The sequence below is a fragment of the Pleurodeles waltl genome, chromosome 9 (assembly GCF_031143425.1).
Source record: "Pleurodeles waltl isolate 20211129_DDA chromosome 9, aPleWal1.hap1.20221129, whole genome shotgun sequence".
In the NCBI taxonomy this organism is placed as follows: domain Eukaryota; kingdom Metazoa; phylum Chordata; class Amphibia; order Caudata; family Salamandridae; genus Pleurodeles; species Pleurodeles waltl.
The window spans coordinates 327,918,488-327,944,364 of record NC_090448.1 but is presented as its reverse complement, the minus strand read 5'-3'; the positions used below and the strand labels follow the sequence as shown (position 1 = coordinate 327,944,364).

General features: G+C 42.7%; 1 protein-coding gene across 1 annotated transcript in view; it reads right to left on the bottom strand.

Annotated features, from left to right (window-relative positions):
• The window catches only part of LOC138259247 (cadherin-related family member 4-like), a 329,970-nt gene that overhangs the window by 16,159 nt on the left and 287,934 nt on the right, over positions 1–25,877 (bottom strand). Inside the window, exons 16-18 of the mRNA XM_069206849.1 lie at positions 24,558–24,614; positions 23,970–24,069; positions 18,137–18,164 (exon numbers count right to left, since the gene is read on the bottom strand). Of these exons, the coding sequence (XP_069062950.1) occupies positions 18,137–18,164; positions 23,970–24,069; positions 24,558–24,614 (185 nt within the window). The remainder of the gene's footprint in view (positions 1–18,136; positions 18,165–23,969; positions 24,070–24,557; positions 24,615–25,877) is intronic.

The following is a 25,877-nucleotide window of genomic DNA, read 5'->3' as shown; positions in this document are numbered from 1 at the left end:
TGCCTTGGCTATTGACCCCAGTGAGGAATCCCCGGACCAGGGCAGAGGAACGGTACAATGAGGTACATGGGCGAACTAGGAGGATTATAGAACGGACCTTCGGGGTCCTGATGGCCAGGTTTAGGTGCCTGCATATGACAGGTGGATCCCTAATGTACTCACCAAAGAAGGAGTGTCATATCATCGTGGCCTGCTGTATGCTTCACAATCCTGCATTGCGACGCCAGGTGCCTTTCCTGCAGGAGGATGGTCCAGATGGTGGTGTTGTAGCAGCTGTGGAGCCTGTGGAGAGTGAAGAGGAGGAAGACGACGGGGACGACACGGACAACAGGGACACAGTTTTACAACAGTATTTTCAGTAGCACACAGGTAAGAATCACCCACGCCATTTTACATTTACTTCTGGCCTCCTGCATCTCTACTTTCTGTGTTTCCCCCCAGTTCCTTTTAACTGATTTTTGACTTTCCCTTCCCTTTTCAGAGCTATATGACCCACAGCGTGACTTCTGCTTTGTTTGCCCATGGACTAATGCTTATTGACATTGGTATGTTGTCATCACAATGTAACTGAACATTATTGCACCGTTATGTGTAATACATTTGTAAAGAATACAAGCAGACTCCTGAATTTTGAAGTGCAATTGGTGATTTATTTTAAGTGCTGCATATAGGTCCATGATAGTAAAACGGTGATGGGTGGGGGTGGAGTAATGTCCATGGCAGAGTCCAGTTCTCAGTCGCACAGGTGCATTGTCCATATGCCTGTGGAAGGATGGAGCAGGGGCAGTTCAAGGTTGGACAGGGTGACGATGTGGGACAGTGGGATGACATCAGGGGGTATCTTATGCTGGCGGGGGTCTTGGCATCCTACTCTGTCTTCTTGTGTGATCTCAGGTTCCGCTTGCGGGGTGGTTGATCTTCAGCAGGAGGTGGGGTTCTGGTGGCCTGTCGTTGTGTGGGGGCCTCCTGTCCACTAGCGCCGGCGGAGGTGGTAGGCTGTTCGTGGTCCGGGCTAGTGACAGGGGCCCTTTGGGGTGCCACATGGTCCCGCAATGTGGTGACTATCTGGTTGAGGGCCAGGACGATGGTCCCCATTGCGGAACCGATGTTCCTGAGTTCGTCTCTGAACCCCATGTACCGTTCCTCCTGCTGTGCCTGGATCTCCTGGAACCTGGCCAGTACCGTCGCCATCGTCTAATGGGAGTGGTGGTATGCTCCCATGATGGTGGTGAGGGCCTCTTGGAGAGTGGGTTCCCTGGGCCGGTCCACCCCCTCTCGCACAGCAGCCCTCCCAGTTCCCCTGTTTCCCCGGGCCTCTGTCCCCTGGACGGTGTGCCCACTACCACTGCCCCCAGGTCCCTGTTGTTGTTGGGGTGGTGGGTCAGCCTGGGTGCCCTGTAGTGGCGGACACACCGCTGATTGACGCGTCCTGGAGACAGAGGCATGGTCCCGCTGGGTGGGAGCTGTGCTGGTATTCCCAGAGGGGGTTGGGTCTGCTGTGGCCTGTGTCTGTGTGTGGGGAACCGACTGTCCAGAGGTCCCCGATGGTCCGGGCTGGTCATCAGGTTCTAGGTCGACAGAGCTGCTGTCATCACTGGGGGCCTGTTCTGGGGGCGGGATGGACAAATCTGGACCCTCCTGGCCGGTGTGTTGGCGTTCGGGCCCTGCAGGGGTAAAAGAGTATGGTTATTGCTTCTGTGTGTGCCATGGCGTGCGATTTGTGGGTGCCCTTGTCCCCCAGTGCTGGCATTCCCTTGTGGGAGGAGTTGTGAGGGTGGTTTGGGGGGGGATGGGTATGTGCAGTGGTCATGCTTAGGTGTCCATGGTTTGTGTTGGCATTCAGGGGTTGGTGTTGGTTTGGGTAGGTTGTGCTGGTGAGACATTAGCTGGGAGGATATGTGCTGGGGGGTTGGGGGTGAGGGTGGGGGTGTGGGTTGGCATGCTGGTGGTTGGGGGGGGTGAAGTAGTTGAGATTAGACTTACAAGAGTCCATTCCTCCGCCTACTCCAGCGAGGCCCTCAGGATGCAGGATGTTCAAGACCTCTTGCTCCCATGCTGTGAATTCGGGTGGAGTGGGTGGGGGTCCGCCGCCAGTCTTCTGCACAGCGATGTTGTGTCTTGACACCATCGACCGCACCTTCCCCCGTAGGTCGTTCCAGCGCTTTCGGATGTCTTCCCGGTTTCTGGGATGCTGTCCCACAGCGTTGACCCTGTCGACGATCCTTTGCCATAGCTCCACCTTCCTGGTTATTGTGGTGTGCTGCACCTGTGTGCCGAATAGCTGGGGCTCTACCCTAATTATTTCCTCCACCATGACCCTGAGTTCTTGGTCCGAGAACCTGGGGTGTCTTTGGGGTGCCATGGGGTGGTGTGGGGTGGTGTTTGTGGTGATGAGTGTGGTGTGTGTGGTGGTGTGTGGTGGTGTGTGGTGTTTTGTGCATGGATGTAGTGTGGGTGATGATGTTGTGTTCCTCTGTGTTTTGGGGTTTTCGATAGCTGTGCTCTCTCTCTCTCTCTCGCCTTCTCTCCGAATTTCTAGTAGTGGGGGTTTGTGGGTGATGTGGGTGTGTGTTTTATAGTTGATTGGATGTGTGGGAGTGGTGTTTGTATGTGTATCAGGTGTGTGTATTTCAAATTGTCCGATGTGGCTGTGTTTTGGAGCTGGGTGTGTATTTTGACCGCGGCGGTGTGTAACGCCAATGGAATACCGCGGTTAAATGACCGCTGCGTGGATTTGTGGGTCGTAATGGCATGGGTGTGTTTGTGTTGGCGTGACGGTGGAGGTTTGGTCATCTCCAGTTTATCGCTGACCGCTGATGAGGCGGCCTTCCGCGGATGTCAGGTTTTTGGCGGTTTGGCAGTTGTGGGTCAGAATGACTGTGGCGGTTTACCGCGGCCGCGGCGGTAGAAGAGCCTTTTACCGCCGAGGTCAGAATGACCCCCATAGTCTCATTTTCTTCTTCAAAGCAGCAGGTAGGCGTAAAGCATAAAGTGAGCATAACACACGAAGGACTGAATATCGAAAAAAATGTCCTTGCATGCTGTGGAAGCTGTGCCCACCTGTCTCTGTTTGACATTTTCTGAAATTTTCTGTATGTCTCCCTTGTGTGGTTGTCATTCTGTTTCTGGAACAATTTGAGCAACCTTTCTAGCCCTTACTATATAGATTTACAAACTAGCCTGACCTCAAAGCTAACATGTGGTTTCCTGTAACTACTGATTAAAATTTGATTTGCAATGGTGACACCTGCTAATTGAATCAAATAGTTTGAGGATCATTGGGTCCTGGCTTTTGGCATTCTCAAGGGACATTGATGTAGATACTATTCCCTTACCTTCCATCTGCTTGATCATCTGAATCCCTATAGTAAGCGTACAAATGAAGGTTGGGAAGGGTACATGAGTTTCTAACCGATTAGAAATCAAAAGCAGACATAAACAAGGTCTGTGTTGCCATTCCTGTTGTTTAAACTTAACACAGCACATTTAGGCAAGGCACATCAGATCAGATCATTTCCAGTGCAAATTGTGGCAAAAGAGTTCCAAGTATTGTAGCATGACAGTCATATTCTGAAATTGAATAGAGCATGTGTAGGCCTGCTTAGATCTCGTGGTGCATTGGCTGTGTATAACAAAATCAATAATTTGAACACAACTACAAATAAAACAAAGACAATATTAGGTAAAGGGTGGGTGTTGCCAGATAAATGGCACATGGGTGACCTCCTCCTGACATATGCCTCAACCTATATCTAAATGAGATTTTGGATCTACCAATTTTGGGACTCCTTTTTGTCATCTTTCCACAGTTAAAAAGGGGTACCTTAACTATATTAGCATTGGGTAGACTCAAAGAAAAGCTTTACAGTCCATCAGATGGTCCAGTATGTAAATTAATTCAGGCTAAATTGCTCGACTTATTGACCTATGCTCAAGAAGCTTTTTTTTAACCAAGGCTTCCTCATGTTTTGATTTAATTCAATGTACTGCATATAGTTTTTTCATTTCCCAAAGAGTCTAATTCAATTAGAATTTGGTTTAGAAACACAGGACCAGGCCTGTAGGGGTGGCCCTTCTAAGGCCAGCCATACAATTAAGAATGCTGACCAAAGCACAGTACAATGGGTGATATGGCAAATTTTGGGAGGATTAAAGAGGCCTGTGCAAACCTCTGGGATCAGTGTTTAGACACAATGATCGATGACCTATGGACAAAATTAGAAAAATCACAGGCACAAGATCATGGCTGAATAAATGCAAAAATACCCCCTCCCAATCTATAGACAAAGAAGATTAGGGGCCTGATTACGACCTTGGCAGAGGAGATTAATCCATCCCAAGTGTGACGGATATCCAGTCCGTCGTGTTAGAAGTTCCATTATAATCAGGCCCTATGTGTCACAAACAATGATTTGCCTAAATTGACAAAAGAGTAGTAATGGGTGTTTTTTTCAATCTCCCCATATATGAAAATATAAGTAGTTGGATGATTTATCAACATCTTAATAGAAAATGTAGGCTTTGCAATTATAACTATGAATCTTTTAAACATGCTTTATACTGGTGTTGGGATGGGAATGTCCCCTGCATTGTGCATAGGTACGAGCACACCCTGCGTGCCCAAAGTGCATGTATCTATTATCATGGGTTTTGGACTAGGCCTCAGCCTCACTAATTCAGTGTGTGCACTGTAGCCTGGGCCTGCACATGACTTGTAAGAGTTTCCGTACTTGTCCTGGACCTGGAGGGGAACACAAAGCGAAGTTGTCATATTGACAGCTGGCCTATTGTTCCTGTCTCTGGTTTCACACGTGTAGCATTGTGGTGGCAGCTTACTGTGTTTTGTAGTGATTATAGTCCGACCCTGCTTTTTTTACCTGTTTTTTTGTGTATGGGAGCCTGCTTGCCCACTCACCTAAAAGTTCCATTGCTCACAGTGAACCATGAATCCTAGCACCAAGATCCTGTGTGCTGGTACATGTGCGTCTATGCTAGTAGAGTGGTGGACAATACCAGGGTGTATGAGTGAACCAGAGTGGCACTGACCTGTGGGTTCCACTCCGGAAGACCTTGGCCTATTCAAGTGCACTAGAAGGAAGCAAGGCTGCTTTCCCAGACAGTGAAAGTGTACTGCTCACATTCCTGAGACAGGAGCGACATTGAAATGAGGAAAGGGGAGACAGACTTCCCCTTAAAGTTTTGATAAGTTCATTACTGATATAAAGCAATGCTGATAAGTCTTCCTGGAACTGCCATTTGGTGGCTGGCAGGGTTCAATTCTAATTTCTTTTCAACGAAGGATAGGGAACTCCACGAAGTACTCAGAAGACCTTCTCACAACCAATTGCTGGTATCTTCCAAACAGCCAGTTCCCCAGGGTTGAGGAGACATCACCTGGAGTTTTATCTGAAGGATGAATTGCTGACTTGGCCTGGGATACAAGGATCTCTGCCTGAGGAAGAGGGGAGGAAAGTACCAACCAAGCAGCAGAAGCAGACCATTTGTAGGGACTATTGTAATTTACCCTGGTGCAGAAGTCTGCTCAACAGATATTTGCAAACGGAGTGAATGACTCCAACTGATCTGAGCAGCTTTATCAGAGGCACTGCCGAAGTGTGCCGTGTAGTCTCCTGTACTATTCACGTTGTCACCAAGGCACTGGTGCTTGCGCACCAAGTTGGCTGGCATGACTGAAACAGGGATTGATATTTATTTATCTGTGGCACCTGCTTTGTGCCACTTGAATGTAGAAGATGTGATGCAGCACTGCCAGTTCATGCCATGGGATCACGACTATAACAAGGAATTAAAGACTGCAGTCCAGAAGTACTGGCCCATAGTACTCCTCCACACCTGGAGAACTGAAGGCTTATCCAGCTGTTCTGGGAGTAAGCCCTACTCCAAAGATCTGAGGCCGTTGCCTCGTGGCACTAGGTGACAAAGATAGCACCTGGTAGCTGTGGCACCGAAGACCGCAGAATCCAATTGGGGTGCTATCACCATAACCCGAGACCTCACCTGGAAGTTGATGAAGCAGAAAATGAAGGTTTTACATTTATTAACGTAAACGTAGTGTGAAATAATCATGTGTGACTTTAACCGAACTAATAAAGAATGTACGTGGACAAAATGTGCCCTTAGAGTAGTTTGCCAACATTTATAAGCGTGCTTTATATAACGTGGTGTATTAGAATTGCACTAATCCGACATAATCGTAAACGTGTGCTATGATTTGCTTGCTTGAAATGTTTTAGCTTAGCATTACTTTAGTGGAGGCTTTGGCCTAGTTGCCTGGTCTCACGGTTTAGATGCTCGTATTTTTCCAATGTGCTATTAAACGTGTATTTTTGCTTCAAGCTGTACTTTTCCACTGAGATCGTTCACATGCTTATCTTAAGGTTTCGTGCCAGCCTGGCATATTTTCTCTTTACTCCAAGGTCGATTTGCAGGTGCGGACAATGGAGGCTCTGAAAGTGAGCTAATTGGTATACAATGTTGCAACTTGCGTACCCATCTCCAAGGATAATGTATGCTTAAGTAAAAGCTTGAGAACTGTCGTTTTTTGATTGGACAATTTGAAGCTAACCTATGAACCCTCCAATGGAAGACCCTACTGGATTTGAACTGTTGTCTATAAAACCCAGGTGCACGAGAAGAAATTAGATCATTAGGCTATTATCAGCCATTACCAGCTCGATACCCGCCATTTTGCAGACTTCGTAGCTATTATGGCCCACCTTGCTGCGATGCCATTTTGAGAGACTTTGAGGCTTTCTCTAATCGAGAGAAAGAGACTTTAAATGATTCTGGCCCTAGAGACTTTAACTTTGGTTTATCCCTTTGCATTAAGTAGTAGTTTTATCTTGCCGCCGTGAGGCAATTGCCCAGTCCACCCCTGCCCCTTTGCCCCATCCCATGCCGATCGAGACGGTACCCATGCTGACTGAAGAACGGTACCTGTGAGACGAAGACTTCCTTGATTGCTGATCGTAATTGGTAAATATGAAAGGAAATTGTAAAATTGCATTGTGTTTCTTTTAGGTAACCAACTGCTGATTTTGATAAGGGCCCTAGTTAGGAGTTTTTTTCTAAATTAATGTTGCTAAATTGTTTTTGCATGAAGTCCCACATGCCGATGCTAATTTGAGGTTAGACGAGGATTCCATATGTTGCACGATGCAATTGGGGATCTTGTTATGCTGACTAAATGTATGCAATTAGTTCGTTACAGATTATCGTATTAGTGATTTGCATTGCTATTATCGAATGTCTTGTGATTCAAATGCTACATAGATTGCACCTGTTTCGCCGCTATGGACAGCTATTAATGTTCATTTACGTTTATCATTTGGTGTTGAGACACATCTATATTGTGCTAGCTTTGTTAATATAGGGAAATAAATTCACTAACTTTGAATAAACTGGTGTGGTTATTCCTGGCTGAAAGGTCAGGGTTCGCCGAAATGTATTCTGGATTAATTGTCAAGTGTTATGTTGATCAAGGTATTGCTTATGTTCGTTATTGATTATTGATTTTAATGGAATTGATTGATTAAGAGTACGGAGAGTTCCCACTTAGTCAAAAGATTCATCGGCCTAAAGAGCGTCCGAACACAGGTAAATTACTAGTACGGACCGCTCTATCAAAGTGTACATCTGAAGCCAGAGCCTCACACCTGGATAAGAAGACTGCCAACCACCTCCATTGAGGGAGTCTGAAGCGCAACTGGCCAAAGACTCACTGGAGTGTCAGATCCAGACCTACCAGATCCTCAAGCCCTGCTCATGTGGAGAAATCATTGAAGCCGAGAAGAGAGTCTATGCCAGAATCACCTGCTTCTGCTGATCTCTCCCTGAGTCTTGCAGGTTAAGTGCAGGTACACCACTCGAGCAGTACTGTTGCATGCCGTGTGGGAAAGCTACATCCATCACTGGTAAGCCTGCCCTTGAGAAGAATAACCATGTATGGATGGGAGACTTGAACAGGTCTAGAGCCCTTGAGACTGGTGGCTGAGCGAAGTGGGGGGAGGCGCTGCACTCATACTAGCAACTATGCCACATTAGCCCGAGAACACTGAGACTGAGTCAAAGTGAGGAAGGGTCGGGTAGAGTATCTAGAGAAGGAGGGTTCAGCTTTGAAGTATAAGAGAATCACACCTGCAAGTCAGGTATTCCAGCATTATTGTGTAATATTTTGCTTTCTGCATATTAAATTACTTGTCTTTTATAAAGAACAGCACTAGGCTGGGCAGTTATCCTATTGCACTGCTGGGGGTGGTCTTGAGTGCTGAGCCAGAGGAAACACACATGAACCTCCCATTGGAAGCAATAGACTGCTTGCCATTGTAACCACCGAGAGTCATAGTCAAATCGAGCTTTACCCAATTTTGTATAAAAATCATAAAAGCATACGAAGTTATAAGTTGCCATAATTACTTAAAGAGAAGACTCTTATTTGCATCATTCGATCTCTGCTAATCTCACTAAAAGTTAAATAGCAAATACTTGTTAAAGCATTCCCATTGGAGCTGTATAATCTTGCTCTGTTTCATCACAGCCCATAGATATTTTGACATCATGTTGCATATAAAGACAGAGGGTAATGTGAAGATCTCTACATTGTTCCACCAGAAACCCTCCCAACCTGTTTATAAATAGAGAGAAAAAGAAGGGCGCTAAGAACCAACCCTGCCTAACCTCCCTCTCTATGCTGAACAACCGGGTACTTTCTCCCTTGATACCACATCTTTGCCCTGCACCTCTGTTAGAATTGCCCAATAAACTGTACTCAGGGGTCAACACCAAGGTCCAGCATAATAATCCATAACTAATTATGAATCACACAGTCGAAAGCAAATAAGATCTATGACGAACTGAAATAGGCTCCCTTTTCTAATCCGGCAATGTTTCTCAATTAACAGTTTTAGATTGAGTCCCTGCTCTGTCGTCCCCACACCGGATTGAAAACCATACTGTAAGTCAGATAAGATGCCCTGTCATCTGCCAAAATCAGCAATCTGCAAGATGATTCGTCCCACTATCTTGACCAAAGAATCTAATAAAGAACTTGGCCGGGAACAGGCTGGACTATTGCAGTCACCCTTCTTGAATATGAGAAAAATTAAGGACTCTGTCCAATTGGTTGGGGAGCCTACCTGACATCAGGCTCCCAAAACCTGAGTCAATAGTGGACCCCAAATCGGAATGTTAGTTTTATAAAGATCCACAGGGATACAGTCAAGACCTGGGGCTTTACCCTCCTTGTTGGCGATTGTAGTGCCTTATTAACACTAGAGAACATGTTAAGTCAATAGGATAAGGAGGGGGGCAATGTCACAACTACTGAAGGCCTCTAAATCACCATCAGCCACCCCCTAAGCTAATTGTAGAATAGATACTAGAGAAGTGAGAGATTCTTTCTGATTCACTATGGCCACCTCTAAGTGTGGCCGGTCTGCCTGTTTCAAAAAAGGAGAATTAATCATGCGTCAGAAGACATAATATCCTTACTCTTACTGGCTTTTAGGAGAGACTCCCATATTTTCTTTCTTAAGACGTTTTTCCGCTGCTTTAACGCTATTTTATAACACTGTCTGGGCGCTCTGTTTTGCTCTGCCCAAGAGTCAAGTGCTGAAAGGGTTGAACTTGGCCCTGTTTTGCAGAGCCTTAGTTGTACACGCCCTGAGCCATCGGAGGCAAATGCCCCGAACACCATGACTGTGGCCCGACAGATGTTGTAAGTGTGCACTTGGTGCGGGCTGAAAATGTTACAACAAAGATTTATGCAAAATGTGAAAGTACACGAATGAAGTAGTTAACCGTTGTCTGGATAGTAATGAGCCACAGATGCCCAGTAGCACTACTGATTTTCCCCATTTGGCAATAAAGAAGTTAAGGGAAAGTGATGCCTTGCAAGAAGAAATAAGATAAAGAAGGAATCGCTTATGACAGATCAAACCACTCTGTAGATACTCAAGTCTCACTGATATGTTCTGTTTTTGGCTCAGCCTTTTAATGTTTATGAATGGAAGTTTTAGTAGTCCTGTTGCTATTAGATATTTGAGATCCTGTATTGAAGGCCTGCAGATCTCAGGTAATAATTTTGAGGTACATTTTATTCACTTACATCTTTACAAAGATAGAACAGAAAATTATGAAATAACATTGAACAGATTGTAATATAATGAGTTCCATCTTATTTTACCATTGCCTATCTGAGAAATGTTGTAACCATTGTGATACTATGTTTGATCAGTTGTTGATTGTACATTGTAATGATTTTTATTAAGTAAACAAAAAGGGAGTTGATGATAGTAGATTGTTCAGAAGGTTAATAGCTGAAACCTGACCACTGTTTGTTGTTGAAACTATACCTATGTGTGTGGCAGGTAATGATGGGAAAAGTGTGTCCTTACATACAGCCACAATGGAGAAAGGTTGTAAAGTAAGCTTGAAGAAAACATCATTGGTATTGTACATTGTGAGGTGCAGACCTTTCCTTCATGGCTTTACCTCTGCCAAACCAGGGCCTGTAGAAGGTAATCGTTTGTGTAAATATTAATTGTACTTTTCTTCTCAAGAAGTTATAATATAATGATGAAAAAGCGTGTTTCAGAGTGGCAATGATGGAAGGCATTGCTTTATTTGGATTCAAGTTGCTACAAACTGCTTTTCATTTACAAATGAAGTACTGTTTCCTGGGTGGCATTCCTACTGCCCTCTCCCTCCCCCTGGCTGCTTTCCTGGAATATGCTATTGCAGATATCTTATAAGACATAAGAAAATATTAACTGACGTTTTCTGTGATCATGTTTCTTTTGGTAAGCCAGCCTTACTAGTTTGTAGCAATAAAAGAAGTGGCAGTAGGGGCTGTCAATTGTCAAGAAAACAAACACTGGAACAGCCTAGGAAGCTCTGCATTTAATGTTTATCCTTTGGACTTGCATTGGTGATCACCCTCTGCACAGGTGGACTCATCTACCAATGTATAACACATCGGAATCATTGACATTCGCAATGGCAATCCCCCATTTGATGAGGAAGGGGTGACATTTTGATGACTGGCCAGCAAGGAAGACAGCAGATTTGATGCACATAGAAATCAAATGTGGAAATACTGATTCTCTAAATACTACTATAATCTGTACTAGAGAAGGTACAGACTTGCTATAGCGACAAACAGATGTCAGGGCACTCATGAATAAAGGTTCAGTCCTCCATATGTGTCAAAACTTGGTAAGCCGTCGAATGTGAGTCGGACCAGGATAGTAGGCAAAGTTCAATTTAATCTTGACATGCAAAGCTTCTCGTGACATTATGTTTCTGAACGCCGCGGGAGGACAGCAACGCGGTGTTCCGCCTTTTTGATTCAAAGTGGATTGTTTTACTCAATATCCTGAGCAGCATGGCTTAAATTATGGACACTAGCATACGGGACACCTGAGTACAGTTCGTTTGTGATGGGGATTCCAGAAGCGCTTTTCAAACTTACCGGCTCGGAAGTCCCTTTAATTATTATCGAAGCCCTGATGAAGTCTTTGAGAATACTTATCTCATAGGACGAAACACGTGTTGGCTGTTGTTGCATTATGGATATTCTTTCCAAGGACGGTTATTGTTGCTTTAATGAACTTTGCATGTCAAGATTAAATTGTACTTTACCTACTATCCTGGTCCGACTCATATTCGACGGCTTACCAAGTTTTGACACATATGGAGGACTGAACTTTTATTCATGAGTGCCCTGCCATCTGTTGTCGCTGTTTGGTTTCCTTTGGAAAGGGAGGAGGGAGGAAGATCCTCCTGCCAGGAGCACCGTGCATCTAAAAGTGTATTAAGTTTGATTTGGTGACTGACTGTGAGCGCTGTTTCCTATATTTCTCTTCCTTTTTGCTAATCGTGTTTTCTTATACAGACTTGTTATATTTACTGTTTTTATCACCCTTAAGCCCCTATGAACAGGACCTGTGCGGATGGCTGTACACCCTCTTCAGCACTAACGTATTGCAAGTTTTAGCATTGTCCTTTACATTGTTTTATCTACAGTAGTTTCAAGTGACCCTAGGACATGCCGATTGCCGAGTAATGTGCTGTGCTGCTTAATACAAAATGCTGCTTATCCCTCCTTTGACCCGATTAATTCCTTGGCTTGCTGATTAAACCCTCTAAACAATTCCTTTGTTTATTATTAGTGATCAGGCTGACTGATTTGTATGTAGAATTATGGAGGTAATATTTAATGCTTAGGGGTGTCACCTTTACTGTGTGTGGGGGGGGGTGTCACCTGTAGTATTAATTTGCCAATGACACTGCTCTGGAGAGAGCCAATTGTGTCAAGTCTCTTGCTTTTCCACAACTCTCTACGTAAATATTCAAGAAAATTAGACTTAGAATTACATTTTATAAACATGGGAGCCAACACTCTGATAGCACAAGAACGATGATTAACTCTTGCCTTCCTAGAAGGAAAATGTCCTTGATTGGAAATGTTTTAATAGAGTAAATGAATGTTTGCAAAGAATCACAGCCTTCAAATGCAGCTTCTAAAATCCTGATAAGCCAAAGTAAATGTGTTGCCTGAACCATCATTAGTTGTAGCCACCTAAGACTCTACACTTGATTGTAGGGCCATGCTCCAAGAATGGGAAATGAGCCAGAGAAAAAGAAGAAAAACTGCAGTGCCTGAATAGTTTCAGAAACTAAAGTGATTCTCTTTTGTCACTGCCGCATACGTTGCATTTGATTACCTTATGAAGGACGGACTCTTTGATCTCTGATCTTGAACTGTTCCTGGGATGCCTTGGAAATTTGTATTACAGTGTGCTTGTATTTCCTCAATGTTCTTGAATTTCTGCTCTGTGGGTTGGTTGTACTCAAATATTTAGTGGTCGCAAACCCTCCGATTTGCAAAATCAGAGTGTTTGCAACCGCAAACAAATAGCTATGCTAAATCTGAGGGTTTACTATGTAAAATAATGCACTAAACCCATTTTAGGAGTCAGCAAGGTATTACAGACTCCTAAATTGGGTTTAGAAATTGATAATGAATCGCAATTTGGAAGGGGCATGTTGTGAGCATTTTTTTCTGAATTTGGAATTCTAGTGATCCTCCATATCCCTCCCACTTTGGGAATCAGTGTATCAGTGTCATGGGGTGCTAGGCAGTGTTACAGGTGACCTCTGCAAGCTCTCACTGAGATTTTTCAAACTGAAAACGTTTCATAAAAGCAGTCTTGTTTCCTTCAAAAACATGTGGCTGCTTTGAGAAAACAAAATCCATTTTGAAATTCCATCACAGGGATAATGGTATGCTGATCCTTCCAGGATACAATCCTGTGACTGTGGCCAATTGATGGGAGCCGAAATTTGCATCATGTGTAGTGAATATTAATTAGGCAGGTTGTTGTGTGACTTCCTATGATTGGGTATTGTGTAAGCTGACAATTAGAACATATAGGTCAGTTTGCATGAAAAGATAGGAACTATTTTGTAAGACCAATATCTTAGTAGATCTGGAAATATGTTCCTGAAATCCTGACTTTTCTAACATAAACCTGGACATGCTTTCCAAATTCTTAACACACTCTCCCTTGAATCTGCCATTTCTCCTGGCATCTGAAGGATTACATCAAATCTTGGAATTATTGTATTTAAGGACTTCCAGTCACAGACCTGTGCCAAAAAACCAAGGTACACTCAAATGGAAAGATTGAGATATTGAAGGAGACTCTTGTTAAATCTGTTCCACTCATCCCAATGCTCCATTTGGACAATATTTTTAGAAATACCAATAAGAAATGTTATTATAATTTCACTTATTTTCTTATTTAACACATCAATATTAAACTTGTCTTAAAACAATTGGACAGATCCGTTTAGTGATGTGTATTTCCAATCTCCAACATGGCAAAAAAGAAAGCAGCAATATGTGGAATATACCCCTTACAGAGGTGACTTTAAGGTAGTCATGCTGTTGTACAGCCCCATAGAGCACTCTAGTAACAGCCTTCACTTCAACTGGTTACAGAAAGGATCATTAGAAGTTATAGTTTCTTTACAGGTTTAATTAAGATACTTATGATAGGAGTACATGTAAGTAACATTTCCTCCTCCAGCATTAGGTCTTTATTAATATTCATAAACACTAGAAAATAATTTCAAGCTTATTACCCAACACTGAGTGATGAGAAAGCCGTAAGAGTGACTACAGTAAACATAATGTGAAAAAGATAATGACATCTCAATTCAATGGTTTTCCTTGAAGAGGCCTATCTCGCTTTAAGCCCTAATAGCCATGAGGGGGATATTCTCTTTTTGGGCAGAAAATCCTGTTTCTTCCCAAAATGGGATTACACCGCAGAGAAAAAATATCTGCAGTGCAGTGGCTTGCCCTCCAGGTTTGTGGCAAGTAAAACCTGCCTCAAACTGGAAGTGCAAACAGTGCATATTCCTATTTCGTGTGCCTATGAATGAGGGAAAACAAGTGCAAATAGTGTGTTACCCCTAGTTTTGAGAAGAGCAACATGTGAGTACAGATTAAGCACCTGCTGATTACGCACCCCAAGCTAACAGTATTTATTTGGTTTGCAAGTTGCACCTGAAATAACACTAGACTTGCAATTGGGCTTTAAGTGCCTATACTTGAGTCAATGTCTAAAATGTAGTGCTCGTGAAGGGCATGGTTGCCTTTTATTATATTAACAGGAATGTTCTAAAAGGGAACACAAGCAGCTTCTCTTCCTGAAGGAACAACTTTTATATAAACCTAGATTGGCCCTTTTCTACTATGATATAAATAAATCTATCCAACTGCAATAAGACCAAATGTTGCTAGGTCTATACTAGTAACACCATAATTAACACAGTTCTGCTTCATTTTCCTAATTTTATGCATCCTGGAAAGGGATCTTTTCATACCTACTCTGTGAATCAGAGACATGAAGGAAGAAAGAGTGAGTTAATAGATACATTATTCTAATGGAAAAAATGGCCTAGAGCCTATATTTTGCTAGCCTTTCAGCTTATATGATGAAAACTAAGAAGCTTATTCCCCAAAATATGCTGAATGTTGGATTTATGTCTTGGTAAACATGAAGATACTTTGCCATAGGGGATAGAAGGTCTTAGAACATTCAAAAATCACTTTTCAATTAAATGGTGAAAACAAAGTCTGAGAAAGTCTCTCCTTTTATAGTGACTTATAAAGACAACTTAAATATAGAAACACCATTACATCTAGGTAATAATTCTCCTTGCACTAATTCATGAATATGAGCACTGCCTAGCCTCGGAGGTGTAAGAGTTTCATCCAGGTATTTTTGTGGCTTCCCCAAGACAGGTAGATAGTAACTATCCTTTAATAAGACCGGACTGTACAAAACCAGGACTGACAACTATGCTAACGCTTCTCTGTAACTGCCAACCCAGCACTCCCTCAACACTCTAGAATCCCCACTGGAATATTAACACCCCATGGCAAGCCACAACCAGGGCACCACACTTCTACCTCATTTAAAAAACAAATTCAACACAGTCTGAATATAGAATAACATATTAGTACTAGTTGTCCATTCCTAATAAATTATATATAATATGCATGCTTAAACATTGCTAAAAATTTTTTTTTACGTTTTTCAAATTATTAGGAAGGATCACAACTCTTCCAGTAGTTGTAGGTTTGGATAATCCCCTTCCAATTGATTTGTGGAACTGTTACCAGTTTTTAAAGCAGTTCCACTGCATCCTCTCCCCAACACAACAAATTAGGATTAACAGCAGCATGCACTTCCTTCCAAATATGCCTATAACATATTATCTTGTTACACCTGGACATTCTTCCAAAATACCACACTTTACCATCACCCAACTTCGTGGAACATGCATAAACCTCCTTCACTTGCAAAGGTTCAGAGAATGTGCTATTTCCCTTCTTATTCCTGAGACCACATTTCACACAAACCCAATCTCCCTTCTGCAAATCAACTTCCTTCACACCATGCATTCTGCTCTAGTACTTCTTATACACACTCTGTGCATCAATAAGATTACTTTGTACAACAGCATGCAACCATATACTCTGACGATCTGCAGACATCCATGCATTATTATCCTTAGTGAATGCCTCTCTACCCTTAAATACTTTGTATGGACTATACCCCGTTACTGTTGGAGTAATCCTATACTCCCACAAAAGCTTACTAAGTTCCTTATCCCAGTTCTTTCCAGAGTTTATGGAAGCTTGTATACTACCCATATTCACCCTGTTAAAGCGATCAACATCATTATCCCTTCTGGGATGATACACAACCATGTGTTTAAGTTTAACACCCTTCACTTCTAAAAAATCCTTTAACTTCTCAGCTGAAGACTAAGGGCCATTATCTCTTAAATATGACTTGAGAATTGTTTCTCCTAAAAAGTTCTTTGCAAAAATGAAATGACAACATTAGTGTTCACTCTTTGAATCTCAGGGTTGGGCCACTGGGAATACACATCAAAGAGAACTATAAGATACTTCAAAACCCCACTACAATCCAAGTCTGGTCCAAAACCATCTACTGCTAATTCTTTCCAAAGACCATTCCGAAATTTTGTAATTCCCAATAGAGGCCTGAAGACGGATTGTGCTTTATCAGAATTGGTACACTGCTATCAAGATATCACAAACCTTTCCATGCCAGAATCAACCTGAGGCCACCAATACAAGGCCTTCACCCTTTTTTTTAATTTGACAGTTCGCAAACGCCCGTCATGTGCAATACTCAAAATATTTTGACAGAGAATCTGCAGAGGTATTTCTCTTTCACCTCTGAGGAGAAACCCCTGGTCACACACAAAAAGCTCTTCTTTTAGCTCCCAATAGGTTCAACAAACATCGATAAGTTCTTTCTTCTCCGGCCAACCACTCACACCATACCATTTGACTTCTTTTAATTCCATCATCATTGGCAGATCCAGACTCCCAATCATTTTCATGATGGCGCCAATTTCTTCCACCATGGCCAACCACACAGTACTTATCCCATTCACTAGATTCATATACACTCAAGGATAACAGAGATCTGCTCAATTAATCAGCGAGCCTGTTTCTTTTCCAGCGTAAATATTCTACATCATAAATGTAAAAATAATCTCAAAGACATCCTGACTATGCAAGGAGTTGCTTTCACTGCACCCTCCATGGTTAAAACATTCACCAACAGTTTTTGTCCCTATGTAAAGTGAATCTTGCACCCCACAGGTATTGCCTGTACGTATCCATCAACCAAACACACACTAACATTTCTCTTTCGATCACTGAATACTTTTTCTAAGTGGGAGACAAAGAATGAGAACACAGTTTATTCTTCACCATAACCCAAAAACTGTGACAAAACTGATCCCAATCCCTTTCCTCTGTCCTCTGTGGTGAGAATACTATTAGCAGTAGAACCAAACCCATGCAATGGAGCAGCAATACAAATATTGCCTGAATACTATCAAATTCATTTTGTGCCCTCTCATTCCACACAAATTCTTGCCGAACTTTATGCGTTTGTCACAAGTCCTAAGAAAACTTCTTCACAAATTTAGAGTAAAAGTCCATCAGACCCAGAAATGATCTCATGTCATCGTTACAAGTAGGTGGGGGAGTGTCCTTAATGGGCTCCACAAACAACTATAGCAGACCGACTTATCACATGTCCCAATTATGTTACAGTGCCCATAGCAAAATTACTTTTCTTTAACTCTGCTGTTTACCCATTAGATGCCAATTTATAAAACCTATGATAATGCTCTAGCATATCATTTCCCTTAGTCACGATGTCATCCTGGAAGTAAAGTACCCCATAAAGTCTTTAAACAATTTATGCATTAAGAGCTGTCTAAATGGCTGTTACTGAAGCAAAACAAAATGGCATTCATACAAATGTATAACTGGTATCTGTGTGCAAGTCTGGATTCTGTAATACACCTGTAGAATGTACTATTTGGTAGCAAGAGGGCTGGTTTCTGTTATTTGATTGTACTTTAAGAATCAAGTCTGTTCTTTATGGTAAAATGTTTACAGGGAAAGATTAGATGTAGAGAAAAATAAAAACTAAGGAGGGTATAGTAAAAAATCAGGCACAGGAAACACTTGTTCTAGTGTACTTACTGCGGTCTTGAGCTCGACCATCAAATTGCTAAAGAAAAGAAAGTGATTAGAATTAATTTCAATATCACAAGAAACCTCTCAAAGTATTTTATGTGTAGCTTCTCAATGCATGGCTTCTCTCTGCCAGGGCTGCCAGAATACTAGCACCAAATAAGCATTTAGCTCCTAATTTACTAATATGCTTTTATTGGGGTGGATTTAATTAGAATGGATAATATGCTAATTCGGTCTAATGCCATAACCTCTGCTAAAACTCCTAAGGGATCAGAACAACCGTTAAAAAAAAAAAAATCACTTTGTCTGGTCTTGCTTTCCTACAGCCCATTAGATGCCTTATCATCTTGTATTGATCAAACTTTGCCAATTCATTCATTGTAGTTGTATACCTTCTGAATTGAAACCTTTGATTTGGAACTAACATTTTCTATACCTTTGCCTTAGTTTCAATGACCTTATAAATCCTACATTTAACAACTATGTTCATTATTCCATTTCCGTCACAGGCCTCACTCAGCTCCTCATTACGAGTCTGGTGATCCTGGGACCGCCAGACTCACATTAGAGGTCGGACCGCTGCCAAAGCAGCGGTCCAGCCTCCACATTCAGACCCTGGTGGAGCCGCCACGGTTTGACCGCCAGGTTGCTGTCAGTGGACAGCCTGGTGGTGCCGGTGGTCTTAATCTACCTGGGCAGCGCTGCAGATTACGAGTCCCCATTCCGTCTACATTTGCATGATGGTTCCACCCCGTGGGGGCCCCTGAACTGCCCATCCACTTAGCTTAGCAGTGCGGAGACCCCAATTGACAGCCCCGTTGCGCTTTTCACTGCTTGAATCGCAAGCAGTGAAAAGCACGATGGGTGCTGTTGCACCCGACTCACCGCAATATTGCCACCGGCTCGATTATGAGCCGACGTCATTGTTGTGGCCGGTTTTGTAAAAGGGCAAGCGGACGGAAAACTAGAATGGCGGTTTTATACCCAAAAGCTCTTAAAGAGGACCTCAGTGGTGAACAGTGCCAGTGCTTAGTCTCATTCAATACCTGCTCTTAATTTAGAGGAATTACCTTCAGAGGTTCGAATGAAACTGAATGCACATTCATGCAGTAGCCTCAATATCCAGTGGTCATATTTGAGTACTAAAGTGAAGGTTAATCAGTATTCATACTCATCCTGAACCACTCTGTATAGTGACTGGGATTCATTCACAACGCTTTCTTCTACGAGGTGGTGTGGCCAACTCTAGAAAGATCAGGGGTAAGTTATGGGTAAACTTTAGTAGGACAAGAGTAAGTCACACATGTTGCCAGAAACATAACTGACAACTGTTCTGTTGTTTCTAGCTATATGGAGGGAATCAACTCTTCCTGTTCCTTCTATCCGAAGCCTCTTTTCTCAAGACTAGTTAATGGAAGTGTAATTGTTTGATCTTTGAATGTGAATGTTGTCAGGTGGATCCAACACTACCAACTCATGTTTAATGTGGTGCATTTCATAGGCAACCAATGAACTTTTTTTAGGTGAGCACCTAACATCTGCCAAATAAAGTGATTGGTGGTCTTAACAATTCAAATCCCTTGTATGACACCTTTATAATGTCATGCCACAAAACACCACAAAAGCACTAGCAACTATTAAGGGTTCATGAAACACCATGGTCACCGTATTCATGATGAAAACTGGGCATATCAAACTTTTGCTTCCATTTTTACATTTTGCCACTATGGCAGGTGGCTGCAAATTTCACTTGATTTTGTGGCTGTCTGCTCTTATATGTTCCTGGGGAAAATCAAAACATCAAAACAGAAAGCAAAAAGAAATAGCAGGAACAAAATTGTTTTCTGCTGATATTCTCTATTATTTGCACCAAAAGCTACATCGTATGTGTGTCTATCACAATATTGAGTGTTTTTTAATCAACTACCAACATATTGTGACACTAAGTAGATGTGGAGGTAAGAATAATAAATGTACAGTTAACTGTGTATTGGTAGCTTGACGACATGTTGGACTATTGATGTTTTGGATGCGACACAAAGTCGATATTACTGACATCGATATTTTGGGAAATAATTGATATATGATAGACTCCAGAGCAAATGATGCATGTGGTATGGTGCATTATTAACAATTTAGTGTGCATACTGTACGAGGTCCTAAAGTGGAATATAATATTTATACTGCAGCTACAGAGAACCGTATACCTTTCTGAAAATGGTTAAGAGATGACTTTTTTCTACATGATCACAAGGATCCCAAGAAAAACAATCCCACTCGATAACTGCAGTCATTTAGTAACCAGCATAAAAGAAAAAAAACATTGCCGGCAGGTCTTTCTCTGGCGTCAAACCAAGAAACTCTTTTCCAGAAAAGAATAAGGGCTACCGAGAAACACATGACTTTCAGAAGATTAGTTTAGAACTGGCTTTTTACAACATAATCCCAAGGTTCCTTAGAAAAACAATTCCACTCGCCAATACCAAAACAACCTGCAGCAGTAGGTAGAAAATAATACCAAACAAAGCTTTTTCATCCCCAGGTACTGACCCATTATTAAACCATGAAGCCCAGAAGGGATACTCTGGTAATAGAAACCGCCTTGACCCCCCGAATAAATGAGACGGTACATACCATTCCTAATACCCCAAACATCCACAGGCCTTGTTCTGTGAAGGAGCACACACTCAGCTCTTAAAGGATAGATTTATATCTTTTTATGTGTACATATATAATCATGCATGTATCTGTGTATGAATGTCTATATATGTAAGGGCATATTACCCATTGGTGGTCGCCACAGGGTAATCATAGTTAGGCCCACGTTTCCATAGGAAATGGATTTTTAGTTTGCTAATAATTTAAACTAATAAAAAAGGCTGAAATGCATTACATCAAATTTGGCAGAAAACTAGATCTTGGTCCAGAAAGAGTGATTGTTTTTGTGATTTAGAGATATGAATGATCAAAATGTATTTATATATAAGGACATGAATCTACAGAGGATCCACCGATGATGAGCTGTAACCCCAAGCATGCTTTGTATTTCGCTAGTTACAACATAGGGAAAAGTTGCGTCCGTCATCTTAGGACCGGGTCCCCCCCAAAAAAAGAAAATTATATATACAAGGCACATTTTTTTTAAAGTTACTAGCAAACTGTTAGATCTGACAACCTTAAGGTGGTCACCCCCAACTTTTTGCCTGCCTCCCTCCAATTTTATGACATTGTTTTTGCTGGTTTTAAGACTGTGCACTTTACCACTGCTAACCAGTGCTAAAGTGCATATGCTCTCTCCCTTAAAACATGGTAACATTGGTTCATACCCAATTTGCATATTTGATCTACTTGTAAGTCCCTAGTAAAGTGCACTACATGTACCCAGAGCCTTTGGATTGAATGCTACTAGTGGGCCTGCAGCAATGGTTGTGGCACCCACATTAGTAGCCCCTTAACCATGTCTCAGGCCTGCCACTGCAAGGCCTGTGTGTGCAGTTTCACTGCCACTTCAACTTGGCATTTAAAAGTACTTGCCAAGCCTTAACTCCCCTTTTTCTACATATAAGTCACCCCTAAGGTAGGCCCTAGGTAACCCATAGGGCAGGGTGCTGTGTATGTAAAAGGCAGGACATATACCTGTGTGTTTTAAATGTCCTGGTAGTGGAAAACTCCTAATTCATTTTCCACTGCTGTGAGGCCTGCTCCTTTCATAGCCTAACATTAGGGCTACCCTCATATAATGTTCGAGTGGTTGATTATGATCAGAAAGGGGTAAACGGGTCATATTTGGTATGGCCAGAATGGTAATACAAAACCCTGCTGACTGGTGAGGTTGGATTTTACATTACTATTTTAGAAATGCCACTTTTAGAAAGTGAGCATTTCTTTGCACTTAAAAGCCATCTGTGCCTTACAGCCTGTTTCAGTTCCACGTCTGGGCTGGGGTGGTTGACAGCACCCTTGTATATTTCACCCAGACAACCACAAACACAGGATGCTCAGTCACACTTGCACACATCTGCATACTGAAAGGGTCTTCCTGGTCTGGATGGTGGAGAGTCTTGACACTTACATTTCAAAGGCTAGTGGCCTGCCCTCACACCAAGGACTGCCACACCCCATACTGAGACCCTGGCAGACAGACCTGTTCTGAAAGGGGACCTTGTGCACTTCAAAACCACTCTTTGAAGTCTCCCACAGTTCAAAGGCACTTTTGGGTATATAAACTGGGTCCCTGACCCTACCAACTCAGACCCTTCCTGGGACAGACACTCTGAAACATATCCTGCAACCTGCCAAGAGGAGCTGCCTGGCTGCCCAAAGGACTCACCTGGACTGCTTTGCTGTGAAGGACTGATGCCTTGCTGTTGCACTACTTCCTTGCTGGTCTCTGGCTCTGCTGAGAAGTGCTCTCCAAGGGCTTGGATTGAGCTTGCCTCCTTTTCCTGAAGTCTCAGGGCCAAAAAGACTTCTCTTCAAAGGAACTCCTTGTGCGGAGAAAATCAATGCACAGCGTGCTGGAATCGACACACAGCCTGCCTAGCGGTGAAAGAATCACCGCATTGCTGACCCGGAACGATGCAGCCTGGCTCCCCGAGTGGGGATCGATGCAGCGCCAGCGTTGTTACCAGAAATTCGACGCACCATCCATCGGATCGATGCATTGCCGAGCTGGAACGACGCAGCACAAATTCCTGTGTGAGGAATTGACGCAGTGCCTGCTGTGCAACAGAAACTCCGACGCATCGCCAACTGGATCGACACAGCACCTGTGACTTCGTCCTACATGCCCGGGATTTCCACGCATCGTCCCTGGGCGTCAAAAGACCCTGCATCGCAGTGAGGATCTAAGACTGCATGCCAGAAATCGACGCAAAGCCCTTGCAGCGTGGGAAGAATAGACTCATTGTCTGTGCGCGTCTGGAAATCTGATGCACACCTTTCTTTTTCCACACATCTCCTCCTTTGGACTTCGTGCGTGTAATTTTGACGCATACCAGGTACATTGTGCACACAAGAGACAGTTTTTGATTTTTAAAAGCCTTAAGACTGTTCTTATAATTGCAAAAGTGATATTTCAACTTGTGCTGAACAAATCTTGATTGTTTGACCTTAATTTACTCAGGTAAATATCTGATATTTTTCTAAACCTGTGTGGTGTATTTTTGGGGTGTTTTCACTGTTATTGCATGATTAATTGCACAAATATCTTACACATTGCCTTCTAAGTTAAGCCTGACTGCTCAGTGCCAAGCTACCAGAGGGTGGGCACAGGATCATTTGGTCCCTACTTGGACAAGGGTGTATACCTCTGCCAACTAAAGACCCCATTTCTAACCAAAAAGCTCACTTTCCTATGGGGAGGGAATCCTAACTATATAACATATCTGTTTTCCATTCTCAGCATGCCAGTCCTTACTGCCACTCACCCTTTTTTCATTTATTCCATTTCCCTGGTCCAAACCTACCTTTTTCTCCATTCTCTCATTTTATCCCTGTACTCCCAGACTTCATCGCAATTCACCCAAGACCTCCGCGGACTTACACAGTACTTTCAAGCTTCTCCCAATCTGTCTTCTCATCCAGCTAGCAGTGGCATTCTCCCTTAATGACTCACAGTTAACTCAAACACCTACTTTGTCACAGATTAGGAGAAAATGCATGAGATATCTGAGAGCACAAAAATAATCCAGTAGCCTACAAATAAGACAATAAATCAAATCTACTACCAAACTACCACTAACTTTGGGCTCCGGAGTAGTGTGCTACTCGCTTCACAGTGTTTCAATACCTCATTGGGGGTAGTAACTGACATAAATACAATTACAATTAAAATTACCAGACTTAGAGGGCTCAATGCTGTGATATCCTTTCTGTCCTTGTTCGGTGGTTCCTGAGTTCTTGTCACAGGGTTGTCTCTCTCGCCTTCAACGTTAGAACTTTCAGCATCAAAAAGAAAACACTAATATCAATCACCAACATAATGAGGTCTCAAACAATGTCACTGAGGGCCAAAGTAGCATTACATTGTAAGCCTGACGCTGATGAAACACCATACTTAAGAGCTGGTAAAACATTTCCATGACATTCTACATTTTCTTATGGCACTAAATAATTGCAAATAAGATAGGTCAGATGTACTGAAACACTCCATTTTATTTGCTTTTAGCTGGTCAATAGTTAGAGGTGAGAATTAAAGCAAGACATCAACAAGAATCATTAGAGAAAACCACCCACTATCTATATATATATGTATATATACATATACTTGTGAATATTTGCGGAATCAGCTGACAAAGCACTGCTGCTTTGGAAGTCATGCCAGGCTCTGTAGCTATAAAGGAACCCAGCTGTAGGATCATTGGGATCTCATTCTAACAGAAAGGCAGGATGGTGACAAATGCATGCTCATTATGCAAATTATTACCTGTTTTGCAAGAGGGGCTTTGCTGCCTCCTGTGCAGCTCTGTGGCAAAGAGCGGTTCTGCAATAAGAAACAAAAGAAGTCACATGTTGAACCCATGCTCTTGGTTTTACTGCTCTTTCCTTTGTGTGAGGTGTAACAACTTGGAGCAGAAGGTAACAGATCTGCTGCACCAGCCTCTGCCCTGCTTGGAAACGGTTGTAAGTCACTCAATCGAGGACAGCACTGTGGACCTACAAAAAAATGGCATCCACTATATTACCTACCACTACTATGTCAAGGTAAGTATTAACTTACTGTTCTTAGCTCCACTTCTATTTACTTTGACGATGTTGTGGTAGTTGATATAGTTAGTGGATGTGATATTTCTGTCATACGATATACAGTATGGGATTCAGTGACCTTCCTCCTACTTCCTTAATATGTTAATTGCCAAACGTAAATCATAGCTTCTGCCTGTGATTACATTCATTCTGTGATCATCATATAACATTCAGTATTTCGGTATGCACTCATTGATACTGCTGAATGGCTGAAGGACTCTTGCTCGAGGGGTGAACTGTATACTTCAAATGATGTTGATGTTTTGGGATTTGTAAAGTGCGCAGCTACTCAGAGAGTGTCCCAGCGCTATGCGAAGAAGCAAGAGAAAATAGAAACACAGCTACTGAACATACAGCCAAGTTTTAAGCTTCTTCCTGAACAATCCTTCATCGTCTATCTGACAAAGTTCTATATGCAGATTGTTCCAGCTCACTGGTCCCAGGAAGGAGAAGGAACCCCCGCTGGCCTTAGCCAAGTGAATCCTAGAGATCTTGGCCAGAAAATTATTGGTGGATCTCAGGTTTCTTGAAGGGATGTAACAGGAAATCCTAGAGGATAGATAGTTAAGTCCAGCCTGATGGAGAGCTCTGTGCATCAGGAAGGAAGTCTTGAATAAAATCCGCTTATTTACAGGAAGCCAGTGTAAGCTTCATAAATGTGGGGAGATATACTCCCTTCTAGGGAGACTGAGAGGAAACCTGGTTTCTGTACTGTCTGTAGTTTCCTCAGTAGGTTCTGCGGAAGGCCAGCATTAACATAGTCCAGCCTGGACATCACTAAGGCCAAAATCACGGTAATTCTTATTGGGACCGAGAGAAAGTGCAGAAATGTTTTTGCCGTGTCCAGAGTGCCGAAGCACTAGCCTGCCATTGAGTTAATATGAGGATGGAAAGACAAAGGGGGTGATTCTAAGTCCGGCGGGCGGCGGAGGCCGCCCGCCAGACTTCCCACACCAAAATACCGCTCCGCGGTCGAAAGACCGCTGAGGGTATTTTGGGA